The sequence below is a fragment of the Calidris pugnax genome, unplaced genomic scaffold (genome assembly GCF_001431845.1).
Source record: "Calidris pugnax isolate Ruff unplaced genomic scaffold, ASM143184v1 scaffold27, whole genome shotgun sequence".
Lineage (NCBI taxonomy): Eukaryota > Metazoa > Chordata > Aves > Charadriiformes > Scolopacidae > Calidris > Calidris pugnax.
The window spans coordinates 12,608,250-12,629,038 of record NW_015090893.1 but is presented as its reverse complement, the minus strand read 5'-3'; the positions used below and the strand labels follow the sequence as shown (position 1 = coordinate 12,629,038).

Here is a 20,789-nt window from a genome sequence, read left to right as displayed (position 1 = left end):
GTGCAGAAGGAAGGGGGTGGAGGGAGGTGGGAGCACAGATGGGGGTGCAAGGGATTTGGGGATGTCCCGAGGTGGGGGGGCTGGCAGTGCACGGGGAGGTCCGGGGGTGTATGGGGGTCCGGGGGTGGTCACCCAGCACCCGTGGGGCAAAGGAGTGGAGTGGAGCTGCAGCCAACCCGGGGAGGGGGGGAGATGAGGGTTGACCCGGGTTTTTCTATATCTATATCTATATCTATATCTATATCTATATCTATATCTATATCTATATCTATATATTAGCCATGAGGGTGTTGGTTCCCTCTGCCCGCCCCCCGGGGGTCCGGTGTGGGGCATGGGAGGCACAGCGGGGGGATGTGGGGGGATGTAGGGGGCTCAGCAGGGTCGCACCTCCCCACTCTGCAGAGCACCCTCCCAGGCAATGTCCCCCTGTCCCCCCCGGCGGGGACATGATCTCCCCTGGCCGTGCCACCCCGCGCTGGAGACACAAGGTCTGTCCCTGTGCCTTGGCAGCCAGCGGGATGGATCCCTTACCGGTTGTGCAAGGGATGGGCAAAGGCCCCGTTTCATCCCGCTCTGTCCATCCAACGGGGACAAGCTAAGCCAGATGACCTTCTCTCGCTGGGACAGCACCCCTGGTTGATGGCACCAGCCCGGCAGGGCTGTCACTGGTGCCCTGGCAGCCCAGGATGTGTTGTGGAGAGTCCCAGCACCGGTGGGCATCAGGGGGCTGGGACTCACCTGCCAGGAGGGATGGGGTCCCTGTGGTACCTGGCCATGGCCCTGCTGAGCTCCAGGTGGATGGATGGCAGGGCAACCTGAAGGAGCTCTGCTCAGCTCCAACCTCCTTTTGCAAAGCTAAAAAGCTTAATTTTGGCCAGCTGGGGGGAAGGTGCTGCCTGCACTCACCTGCTAGCAGCAGCCCCTTCTTCCCCAGGGCGGATGCACACAGGGCTGGGGCTGCTTGCTGCATCCCCTCGGCTTGACATGCCCCAGGAAAGCAGGGCTGGGGCAACCAGTCCCCTATTAAATAGCAATTTTCCCCCCCCCAGCCCCTTTTCCTCCTCCCCCAGGTGGCAGATGGGTGCCCCAGGGCTTGCTGCTTGGAGGCTGCGGGGCTGATTTTGGGCAGGAGTTGGGTGCTGGGCAAAGCAGGGGGGAGGCTGCGAGGCGTGGGGAGGCAAACGGCTCCAAATCCAGCAAAGCCCTTGTGAACAAGAGCGCAGGGAAAACTTGCAAGCGCATCGAATTTTCTCGCTGTGCCAGATTTTGTCACTGGCAAAGGCGCCCGGGAGGAGAGGCCCAGCACGGTGTGCCCTGCCAGGCTGGGGGGGAGGTTGCCCCCCCCCCGGTACCCACCGCTTGAGCCAGGGCTTTTTGAGTCCGCATGGGCCAGCACGGGTAAAAAACTTCATGAATGTTTTATATCTGGGGTAGAGGAGGGTTGGAAGCTGGGAACGAGGCAGAAAATTGTCATGTATCTAGCCATATGTTTCAACGGTATCAGTTTCTGGCTTGCTTGTCTGCCTGTCTGTGCTGCCCTCCTTGTTTTCCCAGCAGCAGATTATTTGGGATAACTCTGGGAGCTGGAGGGAAGCGCGGACTTCAGTGTGCGCGAGTTAGTGTGCCTTGCAAAAAAAAATCCTGCACAGCTGTAGTTGGGGCAAAAGGCCAGTTGGCTTCTCTGCCAAAAAACCTGCTTACATTTCCTCGGTGTCCAAAGCCCTCCAATGTTTGGGTGAAAACACTGGATCCCGCCTCCCCAGCACCCTCCGGCTGTAGATGAGCTCTTGGGTTCGTGGCTTGGAGGTGGCACGGTGATGGGGTGTGTGTCCCTCTGGAGAGATGGGGTTTCTCTTAGTTTAATTCTGGGTATTGCTGGTGGGATTCTGCCGGCAAGAGGCATTTTTTGGGTTGACTTGCCGCAGCCCAAGAAATGGTCAGAAAGAGGGAAAAGCGGCTGGGTGTTACGGATGGTGGCTGCTGTGGTGTGTGAAGGTGGTTTTGGGGTTTCTGGTCCATCTCTGCCTGTCCCTGGGCAACCCTGGGGCTGGTAGGACATCCTGAGCATCCTGGCCAAGGTGGGCTGGGGCTGGTAGGACATCCTGAGCATCCTGGCCTGGTGGGTACAGCGTTGGGATGGCCAAGCATCCAAACCCGGAGCAGGCCAGGGATAGATTTTGGAGTCACCTGCCAGCCTTGACTCCAAGATTTCATGTGGCCTGTTGCATCCCACCAGCCACACTGGGACTTTGGTACCTCTTGGCTTCTCTGTACAAGGACTCCTCACCACCATGTGACAGTGCATGTGACACCTGCAAGGTGATAGCTTCCAAGCTGCTGGTTCTCTTCATGTGACATCCCGGCCACGTCAAAACCAGCAACTTCCACTGAATCTGTCAGCTCAGAGAGCCCTGGGGTATCTCCCTTCCCTGCAAGTTGGGGCCAAAATCCTCTTCTGGTTCCAGCTCTTGGAACCCACGGCAGGGCAGGGCAGGCCACAAGCAGGGTCTGAGACATCCTCCACCATCATTCGGGGCGGGATGGTGACTCCAGCCTTTGCTGGCTGGACTTCAGAGGCTCTGCAGTAGGGCTGCGCGGGGGGGACCCATCCTTTGCACGGAAAGCTGAGCTGGAAGGATTATTATTTTTTTTTTTTTCCCCCCATCTGGCCAGGAGGGGAGAGCAACAAAAAATGCCTTTCGTCACCCTCGTCATCCTCGCTCTGGAGGAGAGAGCACAGTATGTGCTGGGGGAAGGATGACTGACAGCGCGGTAAGAAGCTGTTAAGCCCTGAGCTTGGGGGGATTTTGCTGGAAGTCACCCTTGGAGCAAGGAGAAACCTACGGAGCAAATGCTTATATAAACATATAGATAGAGATCTATAGGCTCCTCTGGATGGAGCTGAAGTGTATTGCACTGAAACAGCATTCAGGGACCGGCTGCTCCTGGGCACTGGGGGTGCAGAAGTCCTGGGGGGCACAGGGAGCATCTCCTTCCCCAACATCCTTGGACCACAGGGTTGGGGGGCTGCGGAGGGACACCCCCCCGACAGGGGATGCAACAGCAGAGAGGGCTGGCCGGGCTGGATTTATTCTTCTTGGAAGAAGCCGGGACATTTGGAGAGGGGAGACGTTTCCTTCCCGAAGGACAGCGTGGTGGCGAGCCGGTGGGAAGGAAGGAAGGAAGGGAGAGTGGGAAAGCGTGAGAAGAGCCTGTCACCCTTTGGATTTTGGACTGGACTCCCCTTAATGGGCGGAAGCTGGTTTCCAGTGCTGCACAAGCCCTGGGTTCCCTCGGCCGTGTGTAGTTTTGCCTCCTCCCTGTACTGCTCAGGCTGCCTTTGGCCCCACTCCCCTCCTCCTCCTCCTCCTCCTCCCCACCACCTGGACATTTTCAGCGGTTGATCTCCCTCCCGTCTGCCTGGGGCCGGGGGGAAGCGCACAACCGGAGCCTGCCTGGGGCTCCCCGGCTGTCAGGGGATGGGGAGGAAGGATGAAGGGATGTTCCCTGTGGCTGGGAGGGGAGAGAGGGATGCAGGAGCCACCCCGGGTGACAAGGGTCCCTGCGGCCACCGCGGCAGATGGCTGGGGTCAAATAACCTCATCCTGCAGCTCAGAGCGGGGGGAAGAGGGGAGGGAGGTGGTTCCTGCCCTTCGGCTGGGGATAGGGTGTCACCCCAGGTTGAGCAATGATGAGCCCCATTTGTGACGGTGCCTGCAGAGCTGGGTTGCAGGGTCTGTCTGTCCATCTGTCTGTCTGTCTGTCCACCGGGCTTTGTGCAGCTGTGCAAGCAGGGCAGGGTATGGTGGTGGTGGGGGGGTGTCTCTGAAGTTTCCTCTGGCCCGCTGGAGGCTTCGGTGCTCTCCATCCATGCGGTGAAAATTGGATGTGAAGGGGAATTATCACCTCCCCCAATCCCCGTTGGTATCCTGAGGGATTCTTTCCCAGCAGGCTCAGGTGGACCAGCCCCGGGAATGGTGGGGACCAGGTGGGCTGGGGCTGCTGGATGCACGTAGGGGGTGGGGGTCCGGAAGGTGATGCTGGGAGCAGATGCCAGGTGGGGGACTTCAGGTGGGGGGGCTCCCAACCTGCAGCACCCCGTGGCCCGGAGGGATGGCTGTGCCCAGGGTGGCACCAAGGGATGGGGACACCTGGGGGCAAAATCCCAGGGGATGAATCCCAGCGCCGGTCCCGGCTACGCAGGAGTGTATCCGGCGGCTAGTCCAAGCAGGAATGGGCTGGCCAAGAGCTGAGTCATCCCTCCAGCGTGGAGGAGATCCCCCAAGGCCCCTCAGTTGCTTTTAAGAGGCAGTAGCAAGAGCGAGAGGCTGCGAAATGGCTCCGCCGAGAGCTCGGCTTCTTAGGCGGCCTCGGCCTCCGAGGAAGCGGGGATGCTGGGCTCGGAGCACGAATTTCACAGACATCTGGAGCCTTGTGGCTTGGTTTCTCAACGGCTCCTTGGCTGTATTTCTCCTCCGTTTCGGAGATAAAGGCAGCGAGGGTGACCCTGCGGAGCGGGAGCCGCGGGGCTGGCCGCCCTCCAGCCAGCCCGGCCGGAGGAAACCGCGGCCCCGCTCTGTGGCCGCCGCCAAAGCAAATAGAAATGGGGCGTTAAACAATGCCAGGCGCTAACCCGGGGGAGATGTTGGCTGCCGGCGCTGTGGATGGGCTCCTCGTCTCCAGGAGAGACTTTCCACTGGCATCCACTGCCTCCTCTCCCCCTGTGCCCAGCCAAAACCCTCCCATCGGGCAGCCTGAAGGCTTCATCCACCCTCCTCCTCCTCCTCCTTCTCCTCCTCCTCCTTCTCCTCTTCCTCCTCCACTCCTGGAGGCAGGACCATCCTGCGTGCCTTGGCGGTGCTGGGGGCCAGGGCAGGGAGTCGCTGGGTGCTGTGGGAGGTGGGAGGGATGAAGGGCGAGGAAGAGGAGATGCCCAGCTTGCAGAAGCCCTCCTGCTTCGCCGTGGGCTCGCTGGAAGGATTTGGCTTAGTCATCCATCCCTTCCCTCGCTGGTAGGCTGAGCCACCGCTGAAAATATCCTGGAAGGCTCCCAAACGGCACAGAAGGCAAGAAAATGAGAAACACATGAAGGAAGGGAAGAAGGGATGGGAAGGGAAGGGGAGCGGGTGCTGGCAGCGGCCGGGGGAGTGGGGCTTGGGGCTGGCAGTTGGGCCACCCACCTCCCTGCTGGGGCTGGAGAGGGGACACCCCACCAAAGCCACCCCAGCAGCACCTTTGGGGAGGGGGCTGCTCCCTCGGGGGGTGCTGGGGTGCTGCTGGTGGTGTCTGTCCCCCGGCAGTGGCCTCGTCAGGGCTGGTGATGCTGCCCTTCCCACCGGCGCTTCAGGGCGAGCGCATAGGAAATTGCTCACCCCGAGAAAATGTGTTCCCAGCAGCTCCACATCCTTTTTGGCCTTCGGGAAGGGCTGGTGCCCTGACCTTTTTGGCCAGCACACGAGAGAAGCCCAGCAGCACTCCCGGCCACTTGCTGCGGGGCTTTCGCTGGGGCTTTTTAGCACTTTGATTTTAGCACTTGCCTGGGCTCCAAGGCCTGAGGTTGGCTCCTCGCTGTGTCTGTGTCCAACAGGTCGGGATCTGCACAGCTCCTGTCGGCTGCTGCCATCTCGTGTTGCTCCATAAATCAGTCCCCAGATGGGGCTGGCCACCAGCCTTGCCGTGAGGTCTCCCTGCTGGGGCTGGGTTTGCTTTCCTGCCCGCTGGGATTTGGGCGAGGGGCCGGGGGACACGCGCTGGCCCCTTCCCTGCCTGCTGCCCCTTTGAGCTGGGGGCCAAAACCACACCAACTGCAACCTGAGACCTGCCGAAGCCCTTGGAGAAGTTCCTTTCCTGTTCAATCACCGTGGTGGGATGGGAGAAAAGGTCCTGAGAGCTCCTGGGTGTCCCCTGAGCATTGCCCTCTGTCTCCCCACCCTGTAGCTCAGTGTCTCGGCGGGGGCTGTGCTGGGTTCCCCATCACCCCTGGACTGCCATTTCCCCCCCAAGCATCCCTCCTGCCTTCCCCTAGTTGCTGGGGAAGGGGTTGGGATGCTGAGGGATAGAATCATAGAATCGTTTATGTTGGAAAAGACCCTTGGGATCATGGAGTCCAACCATCAACCCTACTCTACAAAGTTCTCCCCTACACCATATCCCCCAACACCACATCTAAACGACTCTTGAACACATCCAAGGATGGTGCCTCAACCACCTCCCTGGGCAGCCTATTCCACTGTCTGACCACTCTTTCAGTGAATAATTTTTTCCTAATGTCCAGTCTAAACCTACTCTTTTGCAGCTTGAACCCATTCCCTCTCGTTCTATCACTAATTACCTGTGAGAAGAGACCAGATACCTGGAGGAGGGGCTGCCGGTCCCGGATGGGGAGGGCTGGGATCCCACACCCTCACTGAGCCACCCCTAACCCCCCTCTCTCCCCTGGTCCCAGGTCTCTCCCGCAGCGCCAGCCTCTCCGAGAAGGAGCTGAAGGAGGCCAAGGCGCAGAGCCGGAGGATCGCGGCGCAGCTCACCACGGCTCCCGGCCCCAGCTCCAAGGGCGTCCTGCTCTTCAACCGCCGCAAGCAGCGCGTCGACGGGCTGGCCGGGGCCGGGCATGGCGGGGGGCTGCCACTGAGCCCTGCGCCCCGGCCTCGGCAAGCTGCCATGGAGGAGGGCGAGGGGCAGGGGATGAAGGTGCAGCCCCGTACCCCAGGGAAGGAGCTGCAGGCAAATGCCTCCCCGTGTCGGGAGCCACCTGCTGCAGACCAGCAGGTCCCGCTTAGCATCTACCTGAAGGAGAACATGGCATCGGCTGCCACCACCAACGGTGTGCAGGAGCAGGCTGCTGGTGGGATGGAGAGTGGGGCAGGGGGGCTCGGGGATGTGGGAGCCCCTGTGGGGCCGAGCGCTGCAGCTCTCCCTCAGCCACAGAGCCCCGAGGAGGGGAAGAATGGCGAGGTGCCCGGCGAGGTGCCCAGTGCGCCAGCGGGCACGGCCACGGGGACGGCATCCCCGGCCAGTCAGGAGCAGAACGGGGCGCGGGGCCGGCAGTACTACGAGGTCCATCTCACCCTGGCCAAGCCCAAACCGGTGAAGAACCGGACGGCCAGACCCTTCGGCACCCAGGCATCCCCCACCAGCAGCCAGCCCACCGAGGGACCCCCAGCCACCGAGCTGCCCCCACCACCCACCTATGCAGAGACCCTGAGCAGCCCCCCGCCGCTCACCCGTGTCCGCTCGCCCCCCGCCTACTCGGCCCTGTACCCACCCCGGGAGCAGAAGATGCTGCCAGGTCCTCCTCTGGGCTATGGTGGGAGTGGACCGAACCCCCTGCCCAAAACGGGGATCCTGGAGGAGTCAGCTGCCCGGAGGGCCAACAAAAAGTCCATGTTCACCTTCGTGGAGAAGCCGAAGCTGGGCCCCAACCCCGATCTGCTGGACCTGGTCCAGAGCGCGGACAGCAGGAAGAAGCAGAAGGAGCAGGGGGAGCCCTGTCCCGAGGATGAGCCTTTTGCCCTTGGGGCTGAAGCTGCCAACTTTGTCCCCAACAGCACGGCCAGGGGTGGGCAGCACCTCCCGCCGGCCGATGATGCTCCGGCGTGGTCCTCCTGCCTCAAGTCTCCCACCATCCAGCCCAAGCCCAAGCCACAGCCCAGCCACAACCTGACTGAAGCGAGAGGGAAGGGGGCCGAGCTCTTTGCCCGTCGGCAGTCCAGGATGGAGAAGTTCATCATCGAAGCTCCCTCCCAGCCTGATCTGCTGCGGTCCCCATCGCCCACCATGTCCCTGCCTCCTTCCTGGAAGTACGACACCAATGCTTGCCTGTCACCCATGGTCTCCAGACACCCCTCCAAGAGTCCCTCCAGGCCTTCCAAAACCCCCCCGGCATCTCTGTATGGTGGCAACCCGATAGAGAACGAGGTCTCCCAGAAGGAGCTAGAGATCTCCAAGCACCAGCCCTACCAGCTCCAGTCTTCGCTCTTCATCCTCTCCCCATCCAAGGGGCCAGCGAGGTCCATGCCCCGGGAGATGCCTCCACCCAGACCCTCTCTTCCAGATGCCTACCCCTACCCCCAGCAAACCTCCTGCCCGACCTCTCCGTTGCCTCCTTCCCCAGTTTGGCATCCCACCGCTGTGCCCGGCACTGGTCAGACCACCTCCAGCCCTTTCCCTGGTGCCTCGGGGGCTCTGCCCCTGACTCACGGTAGCCGTGCCAGTCCCGGAGCCCCAACCGAGGTGCTGCTGGCCTCCCCGTGCCACCTGCTGCCACCCCGAGCAAAGGGGGGCTTCCAGGCACCCCGGCCCTCCTACTCCACCAGGAACGCCGGCATCGAGCCACAGGTGTGGAAACCTTCCTTTTGCTACAAGTAGTGGTGGCAGAGAGAAAAACACGGGGGTTTTAGGCTTCCCTCCACTGGCTGAGTCCTCCCCAACTGCTCACGGGTGTGCCAAAAGCCAAACCAACCACAAAAAAAGGGGGGGGAAAGAAAAGGAAATAGAAAAAAAAAAAAAAAAAGAAGTAGCTGGGGTGCTGCAGTACCGAGACCACGGATGAGACAGGCACTGGGGAGCCCCCAATGTGGTGGGAGCCAAGGGGTCCCAGGGAGGTGGCTGGAGCCGGGGGCATAGAGCCCATGGGGTCCCAAAGAAGCCTGCCTGTCCCACGGAGCACTTTCTGTCTTCTCTTGCCTGGAAACTGTGTGGAGCATCCCATCTCTGGCTCCGTCCTTTCCTCGCCTCCTGCCTTTCCAGCTCTCACAGCTGTGGGCTCTGCCTGTCCACCCGCAGCCCCTCCGTCCCACCGGCTCCTATCGGCCTCCTACCAAAGCCAACCTGGAGGGGACACACCGCCTTTCCACCTCACTGTGCCTGCTCCTCTCTCTTCTGCTGCTCCTTCAGGATCTGTCCTCCTTTGCTTCCGTGCGGCAGAGGGGAGCCGCATCCCTGGAGGAATGGGAGAGCTGTGGGGTCCCCGTCCCTGGGGACGAGGGCTGTGCCAGGGGGAGGATGGCAGGCGAGGGCAGGGCCAGCTGGGTGATGCTCAGCCTGATGCTCCTGGTCCAGCCCTGCCTCTGTCCGTCCCCCCACGGTAACGAGTTGCCTTTTGACTCTGCTTTTATTTCTCTCGCACTTTTATTTCTCCTGTGGTTTTCTTTTTTTTCTTTTTTTCCCCCTACCCTCTTTCTGAATACACTCTCTGCGCTGTCAGATCTGCCTCTTTTCTTTCCTGCTGGTGTGGGAGCAGCCTGGGGGGTGATGGACCCCTGGGGGTGGCATGGGGCAGGGGGGGAGTCTCTGTGCATCACCCGGAGGGAGGCTTTAGGAAACTGCAGGTAGTGAGAGGTCCTGGGTCATATTTTGGGCGAGGATGATTAATTGCAGACTCAGCCTGCCCTGACTTCCTTGGCGGGGGTGGGGGGGTGGTGCAGAGGCAAACACATTTTGGGGGAGCCCTTGCAGGGGGTACAACACATGAGGCTGCATCCCCAGTTCCTGCAGGGCTGACCCAGCTTTCCCTAGCACTGATTCTGCCCCTGTCCCTCTGCTCTGTCCCTTTTGTCCCCCCAAACCCCGAGCAGTGCTGGCACTAACCCACTCTCTGTCCCCCCTCCAGGAAAGGCGGCTCTCCCTCCCCGCCTCACCCCGGCTGCTGCGGCGGCACCCAGGCAGCCTGGACGGCTGGGCCAGCCCGGCCTCAGTGCCCGAGCTGGACGAGGGACCCCCCATGTCCCCTCCGTGGAGTGAGAGGTCCCTGTCCCCGCTGCGGCAGGACGCTGACCCTCGGGCCAGCCGGCAGATGCAAGCTCGGCTCGCCAGGAACATCATCAACGCTGCCCGGAGGAAGAGCTCCTCTCCCAAGGCCGTGGGGATGGAAGGCTCCCGGCCCTTCACCCCCATCCCCACCAGCCCCCCCAGCTTGCCCCAGTCCCCCCGGGCCGCACGGTCGGAGGGCTCCAGAGCCCTGGCCCCACAAGTTGCCCAGCTGGGGAGCCTGGGCAGCCCCTCGCCCACCCACAAAAGCCCCCTGCGATCGCCCCGGGCAGACGGTCCCCAATTTTGTGCCTCCCCCGGGATGTCCCGAGCCGCCTGGGCAGAGGGTCGTCAGCTCATGCTGCCACCCGGCGCGTCCCCCTGCCCCATCTCTGGGCTGTCCCCCGGCCCCAGGAGCCCCCTGGCATCCCCCGTGGTGGGTGGGCGATCCCCGGCCAAGCGCTGCACCTCCCGGTCCCCGACGGACTCGGACGTCTCCCTCGACTCCGAAGACTCGGGGGCCAAGAGCCCGGGCATCCACAGCTTCAACCTCTGCCCCCGGGGCTGGACGGGCAGCCTGCGGCTGAAGCCAGGGGGGCTGCCCTCGGGGGCCCCCTGCACCTCCTAAACGAGCCAGCCCCGGCTGGGCAACCATCTCCCCAGCCCCGCCAGCCCAGGTGATGCCACCCGCTGACCCTTCCAACCGGGAAGACCCCAACCCTCAGGGCTGTGGTCTCCCCAAAACCGGTGTCCCCGCTCCCCGGCGGAGCTGCCGTGTCCCCTCGGCATGCCGGTGGGGTCAGGTGCCTCCCGCCTGCCCGCCATCCCCTCGCCCTGCTCTATTTTTACCAGCCTAACCTTTTGGGGCAGGACTGCCTGGTCAGCAGGCAGAGCAGGGAACGGGGCGGGGGGGGGGATGCCAGCCCCCAGCACTGCCCCCCTCCCTCTGCAGCCCCTGCCCTCCAGCCAGCCCCATGCCACACAGCCAGGATGGGGGACAGGCTCGGTGGTCCCCTGCGAGCCCCCTGTCCCCAGCACAAGGGTGTCCCCCAGCTCTGCTTTCCGGGGGTGGGTGGCACTGAGTGGGTGCCCCAGCTGGGTACCCTCTTCCAGGCTGTCCCAGCCTCCCGATCTGGCTGGTTTCTATTGAAACCAGATTTTGGGGAGGAAGAGTTAATTTTTTATTCTCACCCCCCCAGTTCTTCATTGCTTTTTTTCTTTTTAAAAAACTTTTGATGCCTTCCCAAAGAAAATCCCCCCTAAATCCTTCAGCGGTGACCAAAAAGAGAGCCAAAGTTATTTATTGATTGCCACGTCAAGGGGACTGTTTACAGGTGCCCTCCTGCCCTGCCCAGGCGAAGAGGGGCAGCCCCAAACTGTACCCCATCACTGTCCCCCATCCCCACGCTCACCCCATCCTGTCCCCACCCCTGTGGGATGGAGGGGCACACGGGGACCCGGTGGGGGGCTCCGGCAGCCAGGGAGGGTGGGAGGAGGTTGAGGGGCTGGGAGGGGGGGGGCGAAGGAAGCGGTACAGGTTGCAGAGGGTTTGAAGGAGGTTTTGATGCAGGAGGTGATGCTGAGAGTGTCTTGGGGACATAGAGTCATAGAATATTGCAAGTTGGAAGGGACCCAGCAGGATCATCGAGTCCAACTCCCTGCTCCTCGCAGGACCACCTGAAACTAAACCACATCACATGTCCCCATGGGAGCCCTGCAAGGAGCTGGGGGGGGTGGGTGGACAGAGACCCCCCTGAAGGCAGCAGTGTCAGAGGGAGGTTCAGGGTGGGAGGGTGATGGGGAGAGGAGGGCATCAGGGTGGACACAGTTAAGTGGCAGAGTCTGGGGAGAGCAGTGGGTGCCCGGGAGGGCAATGAGTCCCCAAAGCACTTGTCCCCACTCAGGGCTGAGTTGGGGGGCCAGGAGATGCTGTGGCAGTGACTGCAGCCCCCCCACCCAAGGGACACAGCCTGGGTGCTGGTGAGACCAGCACGGAGAAAGGAAGATGCCTTTGGGCTGCTGGGGCTCTGGCTCCTTCCCCGTTCAGGGAGTCCCTGTCACCCCTTCCCTTTCTGCAGAGGACACTGTTGGAGCCACCCCACCCCTGTCCCCTGGGGTTCCCCTGCCCTGCAGCCTGCCCTTCCCAAGGACACAGCCCCCCACTTTGCTCCACCAGCCACCACAACCTGCCTTCACCACACAGTTGTATACCCAGCTCAGAAATAAACTGCCGTTATCCCACCCCGATTGCCTCCCATCTGTCCCCGAGGTGGCCTGGGCACACGTGGCACGTGGTCACCCCCCGCTGCTGCTGCGTGGCCACCACCCTGCTCCCCAAGGGGCAGCTCTGCTCTGCCAGGGTGACGGCATCCCAGTCCCCAAGGGTCATCCCTGCTCTGTGAGGGAATGCTGGTTCCCCAAGGGCCAGCTCTGCTCCCTGCCGGGGTGACAGAGTCCCCGGTCCCCAAGGGTCAGCCCCGCTCCGCCCCCTTTCTCGGCCAGAAATAACTGCTGTCCCACAGCCGGACCTTGGCATCTGGGCTGGAGCCCAGCACGGGTCGGGGCGAGCAGCGGGGAGCCCGGGGGTGCCGCAGAGGGCCAGCTGGGACCACCGAGCGCTGGTGGCTGCACCTTGGCTTCAGCCTCACCCCCAGCACAGCAGGAGAGCATCTTCGGTCCCCCGGCATCTGGGGTGTCCCCCGGTCGGGTAGAGGAGGTGAGGTCCAACGCTGGGTGCGTGGGGCTCGGGGACATCCCAGTCTCGGTGGTGGGGACTTCCCCACCGTGGGGGTCAGGGTATGGTCTCCCCAGAGGGAGTTGAGGGAAGGATGGGTGGAGGTCCCAGACTCACCGTGGGGATGGTCAATGCTGGACTCAGCTGGCAGGGAGCTGCGTGCCAGGCACCCACAGCCCCATGGGGACCTACTGGTCTCCGGGGCTCTCAGGGGAAGCTGCACAGCACCAGCCCCAGCTGAGGGACACCAAATGCACCAAAGAGGGCTGGACCACCATCCTGCTCCTTGCACTTGCTGAGCCGAATGCCCCGGCAGCACCCAAGGGTGCTGCTGCAGGTGGGCAATGAGGGGCTCAGACCAGGGATGGTCTCATCTCCAGCCACCTCCTTGCAAAGGAGCAACCCAGCCCAGCAGCCATGGACCCATCTCGCTGCTGACCGGGCTTGTCAGCTCCCTGGAAGGGTCGGGGTTGTGTCTTCTGTACCCTTGGGGCCAGTGGCTGAAAATAGCTCTGCTGAGGCGGAGGTGTTGGTGGGGTGGCAGCCAGGGCCCCTGCTCGCCCAGCAGGCTGTGGGTGCCACTCCGAGGGGGCTCAGGACACCAGGACTCTGACTCACTGCAGGCAAGGACAGAGACATTTTTTGCCCTAAAGAAAGGCAGAGAGGAAAGACGACAAGCAGGGGCTGAAGGGTGACATGCTTTGGATGCTTTCTTATGTGCATGGAAGGGAATGGAGAGCAAGATGGAGATGATGCTGACCAGGGAAGGTGTTCAGGGATGGTGCTATCCAGGAGAGATGCTCAGGGATGAGGCTGGCCAGGGGAGCTGTTCAGGGATGGTCCCGGCCAGGGGAGATGCTCAGCCAAAGCCTGGTGTCTCTCCATGGCACACCTGGGCTTGAGATGTCCCCATACTTGGTGTCACCCCTGGGGCTGCCTCTCTCTTCCAGCCGGGCAGGATCTGTCCCCCTCCCACAGAGCTGCCCCAGGAGCACAGAAGCAAGTGATGACCATCATGAGACCGGGCCCTGAAGACGGTAAGGGGGGGGCTGGGGGGTGCCTCTGGTCCCATGGCAGTGCTCCCTGCCCTGCCTAGAAGCCACCCAGCTCTGGTGGTGGCCACTGGTCCCACTCCCTGGAGCCTCTGTGCCTGCTTTCTCCATCCCCTGTGGCACTACAGCCCCAAGGGGCAGAAATTGCCTGTCAAAGGCTGGAGGGGGGTCTATGCACCGGGGCAGGAGAGGCTGTTTGAGCCTCTGGAGCTGAGAGAATTCTCCAACAATCCCCCCCACCAAAGAAATACAGCTCCGGGTGCACGGCTGAACCATAAGGGGCCCTGGGGAGGGGACAAGCTGGGAGGACAGGGGGTCCCCAGCCCTGCAGTGGCCTCAGCTGTGGCTCTGCTCTCTCCCAACCTCCCCAGCGCCCCAGCTGGACCTGGGCAAGAAGATGAGCACCCCACAGGACCTGATGATCGAGGAGCTCTCTCTGGGGAACAACCGCGGCTCCCAGCTCTTCCACCAGCGCCAGAAGCGGATGCAGCGCTTCGTCTACGAGCATCCCAGCAGCTACAGGGAGGTGGGTCTGTGACTCGTCCCCCGGCTCCGAGAGGGACAGCCCTTCCCTGACTCTCACAGCCCTTCCAGGGAAGCAATTCCTGGTGGGAATGAGGGGGTCTCAGTAGGGCAGCCACACTCAGCTGCTCGCTACGCCAAGATGAAGGATGGCTTGGTGGGCTGGGCATGGAGATGGGCAAGCATCAAAGAGCAAGGGGGACAGTCCCTCTCTGCACCCACTAACCCTTCTCTTCACCTCCTGCAGTTCTCGGGCCCGGGTGGCTCACACCGCACTGAGAAAGGCAACCCGGAGGGGACGGCAAACGAGTGGACGGTGAGTAGGTGGAGGAAGCTCTGAGGTGCTTTCAACAGCCTCCCGAGTCCCAAACGGGGCATGGGGAGGTCCCCACACCCGCTGACTGTCCCCTCTGCAGGCAGGAGAGGACGCCGGGGGTGAGCAGAGTTATCACTCTGAGCTCCACGTGGCAGCATCGCCCCAGGGTGGCCCCCCCCAGGTGCCCAAGAAGACAGAGAAAGTCTTGCAGATGAGCAAAGTCCTCAACCCCGACGCTCTGGCCCCAGGTAAATGACACGCACACCCCAAAGCCGACACCGTTGTAGTCTCAGTAATGTGGAGCTCTTTGAGCTACTGCCTCCAGAGGGGTCTTCCCCTAAACCCTCCACCAGAGTTTTTATACATATAAATATATAACATATATTTATCCTCTATACATACGTAATCCTGCCTCCAGCAGCACGTCCTCTCCTCCGTGGCTGTTCCCAGCCTCCCCTCCCCTGCTCGGGACATTGCCCCAGCCCAGCTGTGGCCACAGAAGCCCATGCCATCTCTTCCCCACACAGGATACTCAGGCCCCCTCAAAGAAGTCCCCCCGGAGAAGTTCAATGTCACCGCCATCCCCAAGGGCTACCGCTCCCCGTGGCAGGCGCTCCTCGGTGACAAGGACAACGCTCTGCCTGGCAAGAACCAGCTGCCCGTGAGACCCTCTCCATGGGACTTCAGGAGCTTCAACAGGTAATGCTGGCTGAGGAGCAGGCACCACCAGCCCGTCCATCCCTTGGCCACATCATTCAGCCTCAAGAAGCACCCACCATCCTGCCAGGGAAACGCAATGGTCCATGTTCCCTTGGCCACATCATTCAGCCTCAAGAAGAACCTGCCAGGGAAACGCAATGGTCCATGCCCTCTTTATACACCACAGGGGAGCAGCAAGGGCTCAGGTTGGTCTTTTGCTGATCAGGAGCTCATCTGTGGCACCTCTGCAAAGGTCCCTGCCTCCACCAGCTCCCTAGATCTCCTCTCAGCTCCACCACTGGCTTATGCAGCCTTAAGTAGCTTGACCTCACTGGGTAACCCCAGGCATGAAATCTGGGAGGACTAATTCTCATGCATGTGTTCCTGGAGAAGGAATCACTGCTGTTCCCAGCTGGGCTCAGCTCTGGGCCGGGTGGAGGAATGGCACAAACAGTGCCAAATCTCTCTCCTAATTTCCTTAAGGTATCCAAGCAGCTGCTGGAAGCGGTGGGGGTGTAAGGTTAATCTTCCCACAGAGTGCTAAGAGGTCACCAGATTCCTTCCAAACACCTGCTTGAGAACGAAGCCTCCAGGCTGAGGAGTTTCTGGTGGCTCAGCCTGGCAAGCTCCATGCCCTGTGGCTGCTGCCAACAGAGCATGGCTGCTGTACCTCCTCACACCTCCAAATCATGCTGGGGTCGAGGTTGGGACCCTGGAGCTGAGAAGACCAAGGAAAATCTCCTTTCTGGAAAGGTGCTTTCTGGGGATCCAGGAGATAGAGAACTGGTGGTAGCAAAGCACCATCAGCTCAAGGCAGAATGATGAGATCTGAACGTTAAAGCTGGACATCATCCCAGGAAATCTGCCAATTGAGGTTCTGGTTCTCCTCACTGAAAGCCTCTTTCATGAGGATGAAAGCACATTAGCCTTGGTGGCCTGGCCAAAGTCACCTTCCAGTAGGCAAGCTCCCACTGGAGCTCCCTACCGGGACACAGCACTGCTCCATGTCAAACCATCTACCACAGTGCTGGGCATCTGCAGAGGGCAGCTTCCCTCAGCCCACACCGGGGGTGGATTTGAGTCCCAGGGGACACATCTGCTGGACCTTGACTGCTTGGCAGAAGAGGTTGTGGGGGGCTACAACCCCTCTGTATGGGAATCACATCCCAAAGGGCAGAGATCAGCCCGACCAATAGAGCTGAGATGATGCTGCCACTGTCCCTTTGCTCCTCTCCCTCAGCCCTGAGGCTTTTCCAGGGTCCCTGGTGAGGTGTCCTCTTGTGTTTCCCCTCCCACACCAGTGAAAGCCTGGCAGTGCACTGGTTTGCACTGGAGTGGGGCTGAGGGAGAGAGAGAAGTGATGGGGTTAACGGGATGGAAAAGAACCTATGGGGCAGCGGTGGGGAAGCAAAGGGGCTGGGTTAGTGATTTCCTCAGGGTCTCCTTCCCAGCCACTGAGCCATCTCCAGCTTTCCTGGAGCAGCACCGTCCGAGGAGATGCTGCAGGGGGGAGAACAAGGAGCTGCTGCAGACATTTGGCTCTTTTCTTCCAATATTTAGCCATGTTCCTGCCTCGGCATTTATTTATGGACAGGGACTGAAGCAAGGGCATGTTTCTGAATAATGCTTTACCCCGTACCATTTTTCCCCTCTCAGATGTTGCCTTTCTATTTAAAGGCTTGGCCTGTTATTTAATACAGATGGATGCTAATTTAACACCAAGCCTCTCGCCACCTCCTCTAATTCTTCACCGAGGCATGAAGACTCAGAGAGCCAATCTGCTTTTAACTGGGCTTTTCATGGTCTTCCAAGCTATTGGCTTTTAAATCACTTCTCAGTTCATCAAATACCAAACTGCGGAAAAACAAGCTTTTTTGGAACAAAGCGGCTAGAGAGAAGCCAGAGGTCTTGCCTAAAGCTAGGTGAATCCCAGCACAGCCCACACGGGTCACAGGGCAATTTCACCATCTCAACAGCAACTGCTTTAAGGCAGATTGATTTATTCCTGACTTCAAACCTTCAGGCTGTGATGCAAGGACCTTCGGCCACCTTGCTAAGGTGTGCTGCCTTCAGAGAGAGTGAAAACTTCAGAGAGAGTGAAAACCAAGCTTTGAAAAGGACTCTCTTTTCCCAGAAGGGAGAAAGTTCCTGGAACAAACCTCTCTCGTTTACCTTTCCCCCCCTTATTTCTCCTCTGTTGCAAAACAGTGCCATGTTCCTCATGTTCGAGCAGCTCTTCCCAAAGCAAACACTCCCAGCTCTGCCTCATTGATAGCTCAGCCCCCGTGTGCTGCTCCAAAACCAACATTCTTGGCTCTTTGGGGGCTGGCACTCTCTTCCCCGGTCCCTTTCCACATTTCTCCAGAAAGAGATGACAGCTCTTGCCCCCGCACTGCTCCTCCCGTTAGTCATAGTTCAAGAGAAGCTGTCCCAAAAGGCAGACTGGAGCCAGGGCCAGGAGAAAGACATTTGCCTGCACATGTGCTGGAGCAATCAGGAGGCAGCACCATCAGCCTCATCCCTCTGCAGAACACATTTGCTGCGGACGAGTCACTTTCTAAAGACCAGGGGGGTTTGTCACCGTCACCTGCTCTTAACTTAAACCCTTTCACACGCAAAACATCTCTGCTGTTGGCAGAGACCCTCGGAAGAGACTCTGATAAAGGTCTCTCTCTCTATCACAGGCACCAAACCCTGCTCTGTATCTGCCAAAGCTTGGGTTGAGGTTGACTCTTCACAGGAGAAGCACTTCGCTGAGCTTGCAGAGGCCCTAACGGCATCCCAGGGAGGAAGAGGAGGGTTGTCATTTGCTCCAGGCATTGCTAGGCTGCTGCTGGGCTCACTTAGTAAATCCAGACCTCCTTCTTCACAGAATGATACAGGGTTGGAAGGGACCTCTGGAGATCAACTAGTCCAACCCCCCCGCCAAAGCAGGGTCACCCAGAGCAGGTTGCACAGGAACATGACCATGCCTTTTGAATGTCTCCAGAGAAGGAGACTCCACCACTTCTCTGGGCAGCCTGTTCCAGGGCTCTGCCACCCTCAAAGTAAAAAAGTTCCTCCTCATGTTTAGATGGAACTTCCTATGTTCAAGTTTGTACCCGATCCCTCTGGTCCTGTCACTGGGCACCACTGAAAAAGACCAGCCCCATTCTCCTGACACCCACCCTTTAAGTACTTACAACCATTGATAAGATCCCCTCTCAGTCTTCTCTTCTCCAGACTAAAAAGACCCAACTCCCTCAGGGTGTTCTAGTCTTCTAATCATCTTCATAGCCCTTTAAAACATGCCCAACCTCTCCTCCTGCCATGCTAAGTGTCCTCTTTCTCCTGCCGCAGGACTCCTGCCCCGTTTGACAGGGCACTGGTCAGCGACCTGTTCTCGGTGCCTGCCACCGAGCTGGACAACCTGAGCGCTCTGGAGGTGATCTCCTACAGACCCAACTTCAACAGGACACCCCAAGGCTGGGTGAGGATCCTACCGGAGAGCGACGAGCTGTAGACCCCACTGCCCCCCTTCCCCATCGCCGCGGGTGCTTTTCTGGCCAGACTCCGACACGCTTCGCAGGGGAGGGGAGAGTCTTCTTTGGGAGAGCTAAGCTGGTGGCCTCGGGTTGTCGTCCTCTCCGACGGGACTGGAACAAGCTCAAGTCTGGGACCATTTTGAATTCCCCTCGTGCCAGCCATTGTCACAAGGGCGTTCAGCCCCAAGGTAACCAGCCAAGTCCTCCTCCTTGATCCGAGCAGGTCACCGTAAGCTCCGGTACAAAACATCCCGTACAGCCTGTCCTCTTCCCTGGCCCGTGGAGAACAGCAGGACACCCCAAATTGTCTCGCTGCTTCTTCACCGGCACACAAGACCTGCTCCGACAGCTGCTGCCTTAAGAGAGAAATTCCATCCTTCAGGACACCTCTATGTCTGTCATTCCGGTCAGGACGGCGAGAGGAGGCGATAACTGAAGGGCAGCAGCAAAACACGTTAGTGGAGGCACTGGCACGTTAAAAGCACTCACCCTGGGCTTGGCTGGACAAGAGAGAGACAAGTGAAGAGCTGGGAATCCACTTGTTTATCAACACAACCGGGATACCTGGGAGAGGAACGTTGGGAGTTGGAAACTTGTGCCCCGTTTTCCACAAGCTACCAGCTAGCACTTGGCAGCTGTTACCTTCCCCTTCCCACCGCTATTCGCTTGCTTAAACACCCCAGCCCTTTGATTGACTGACGCCAGGTTTGCTTCGTGCCCTTGGGTCAACAAGGATCAGGCCCTGCCTGGACCCTCCGTGCTGCAGAGTTGTGCTGGTCTGAGGATACCACCAGGGTATTCCAGCAATTTTGGCATCAGTGGGAAGGAAAAGCGGCGCAGCCGTGACTCCGGAGCGAGCGCCGGCTTCTCCATCAACACAAAAACCAAGGTTTTCAGCAGTGACACACAGCGGGACATGCAGCCAACAACAGCCTGGAGGAGAGTCATCAGCACATCTGGAACACCCTGCTAATAAAACCCTCTAACTTCACACACAGGCTTCCTACCGTTGCTTTTGTCAGGTTCTTAACCTTACCCGTATTTAATCTTGTAAAAGTTGAGCATTGGCATAAAATGTTCTTTTTCCACCACCGCGGTTGAATCGGGCAAGTCAAATTTTGTGGTAAAAAAAGCAGCTAACGGGGGTCTCAGTTGTGGAGAGTGTTTGCAGTGCTGCCAGACTGATGCAGAGGAAACCCCACACGGGGATTCTGCTGCAGCAACGCCCCGTTCAGGCAGGGAACTTCCATTGCTCTGTTCTTCCCTCAAAGCAGGAAGGGACAAGCAAATGGAAAGAGAAAAGCTCTGTTCCTTAAACATAAAGAATTTATGATCCTGTTCCAAACCCCATCCCTCCTCCTCTGCCCATCAGCTGAAGAACTGGAAATAATAAATAAACTGCGATAATATAAAGCCTGTTTGTATTCAAGATCTGTCCCCCCAGCGCTCGTGGCTCCAGCTGCAGGGACTCGGGGCCAGAGTTGTGGCACACACCACAGCCCTCCCGTGTCCCCAGCAGCCCTCTGCCCATCCTCCAGCACCCCCCTGGGGTGGCTGGGACCCAACACACTGACCACCTGTACCCAAATCACACAGGACAGCACAGAGAACTAAAAGCAGAGCCTGTTGTCACTGCCAAGTCCCCATCTTGGCTTTGGCAGCAGCCACATAAAAAAATCCAAGTCCTCAGACAGGAAGCCAGGTCTAAGCAAAGTGTTGAAAAATCCAAATATTTTAGTTGTGCTCCAAATACACCCAAATCATGCTCAAAATACGCCCCGGAGAAGCTTGCAGCCACACTGTGTGTCCCCCAGAGCTGTCACCAACACAAGCCCAGCCGTGAGCAGCACCGAGGGGCTGTCACCAGGCTCAGAAGGCCACTGCTAAACTGTCACCCCACGTCACACCTGCACTACCTGTGGCTGCTCACAAGAACTAACACTTACCCTGCTCAGGACGGGCAGGGTTAGAGGTGGAGCATCAACAAAAAGTTTTGGTTTGCTTTGTTTTTCAAGAAGACGTCAGGAAAAAGGAGGAAAATTCTCTAGTAAGGCAAAGCCATGGGTTTGGCATGTCTGATGAGCTTGTTTTTCAGCTTGGTTTAATTCCTCATTAGAATAATAAGTCATTACCTGACAGACAGAGGAGTCTCTGACTACGTTTAAACCACAGAATCATAGAATGGTTTTGGGTAG

General features: G+C 59.5%; 2 protein-coding genes across 2 annotated transcripts in view; both read left to right on the top strand.

Annotated features, from left to right (window-relative positions):
* Positions 1 to 11,234, top strand: part of SYNPO (synaptopodin) — a 15,016-nt gene extending 3,782 nt beyond the window's left edge. Inside the window, exons 3-4 of the mRNA XM_014947767.1 lie at positions 6,446 to 8,337; positions 9,611 to 11,234. Coding sequence (XP_014803253.1) covers positions 6,446 to 8,337; positions 9,611 to 10,375 — 2,657 coding nt within the window. The 3' untranslated portion in view covers positions 10,376 to 11,234. The remainder of the gene's footprint in view (positions 1 to 6,445; positions 8,338 to 9,610) is intronic.
* A 1,794-nt stretch (positions 11,235 to 13,028) lies between these two features.
* MYOZ3 (myozenin 3) lies at positions 13,029 to 19,954 on the top strand. The gene is made up of 6 exons (XM_014947838.1): positions 13,029 to 13,518; positions 13,905 to 14,059; positions 14,303 to 14,371; positions 14,472 to 14,619; positions 14,899 to 15,070; positions 18,410 to 19,954. The coding sequence occupies exons 1-6, from the start codon at positions 13,365 to 13,367 to the stop codon at positions 18,570 to 18,572; spliced, it is 861 nt and encodes a 286-aa protein (XP_014803324.1). The 5' UTR covers positions 13,029 to 13,364; the 3' UTR covers positions 18,573 to 19,954.
* The last annotated feature ends 835 nt before the right edge of the window (positions 19,955 to 20,789 follow it).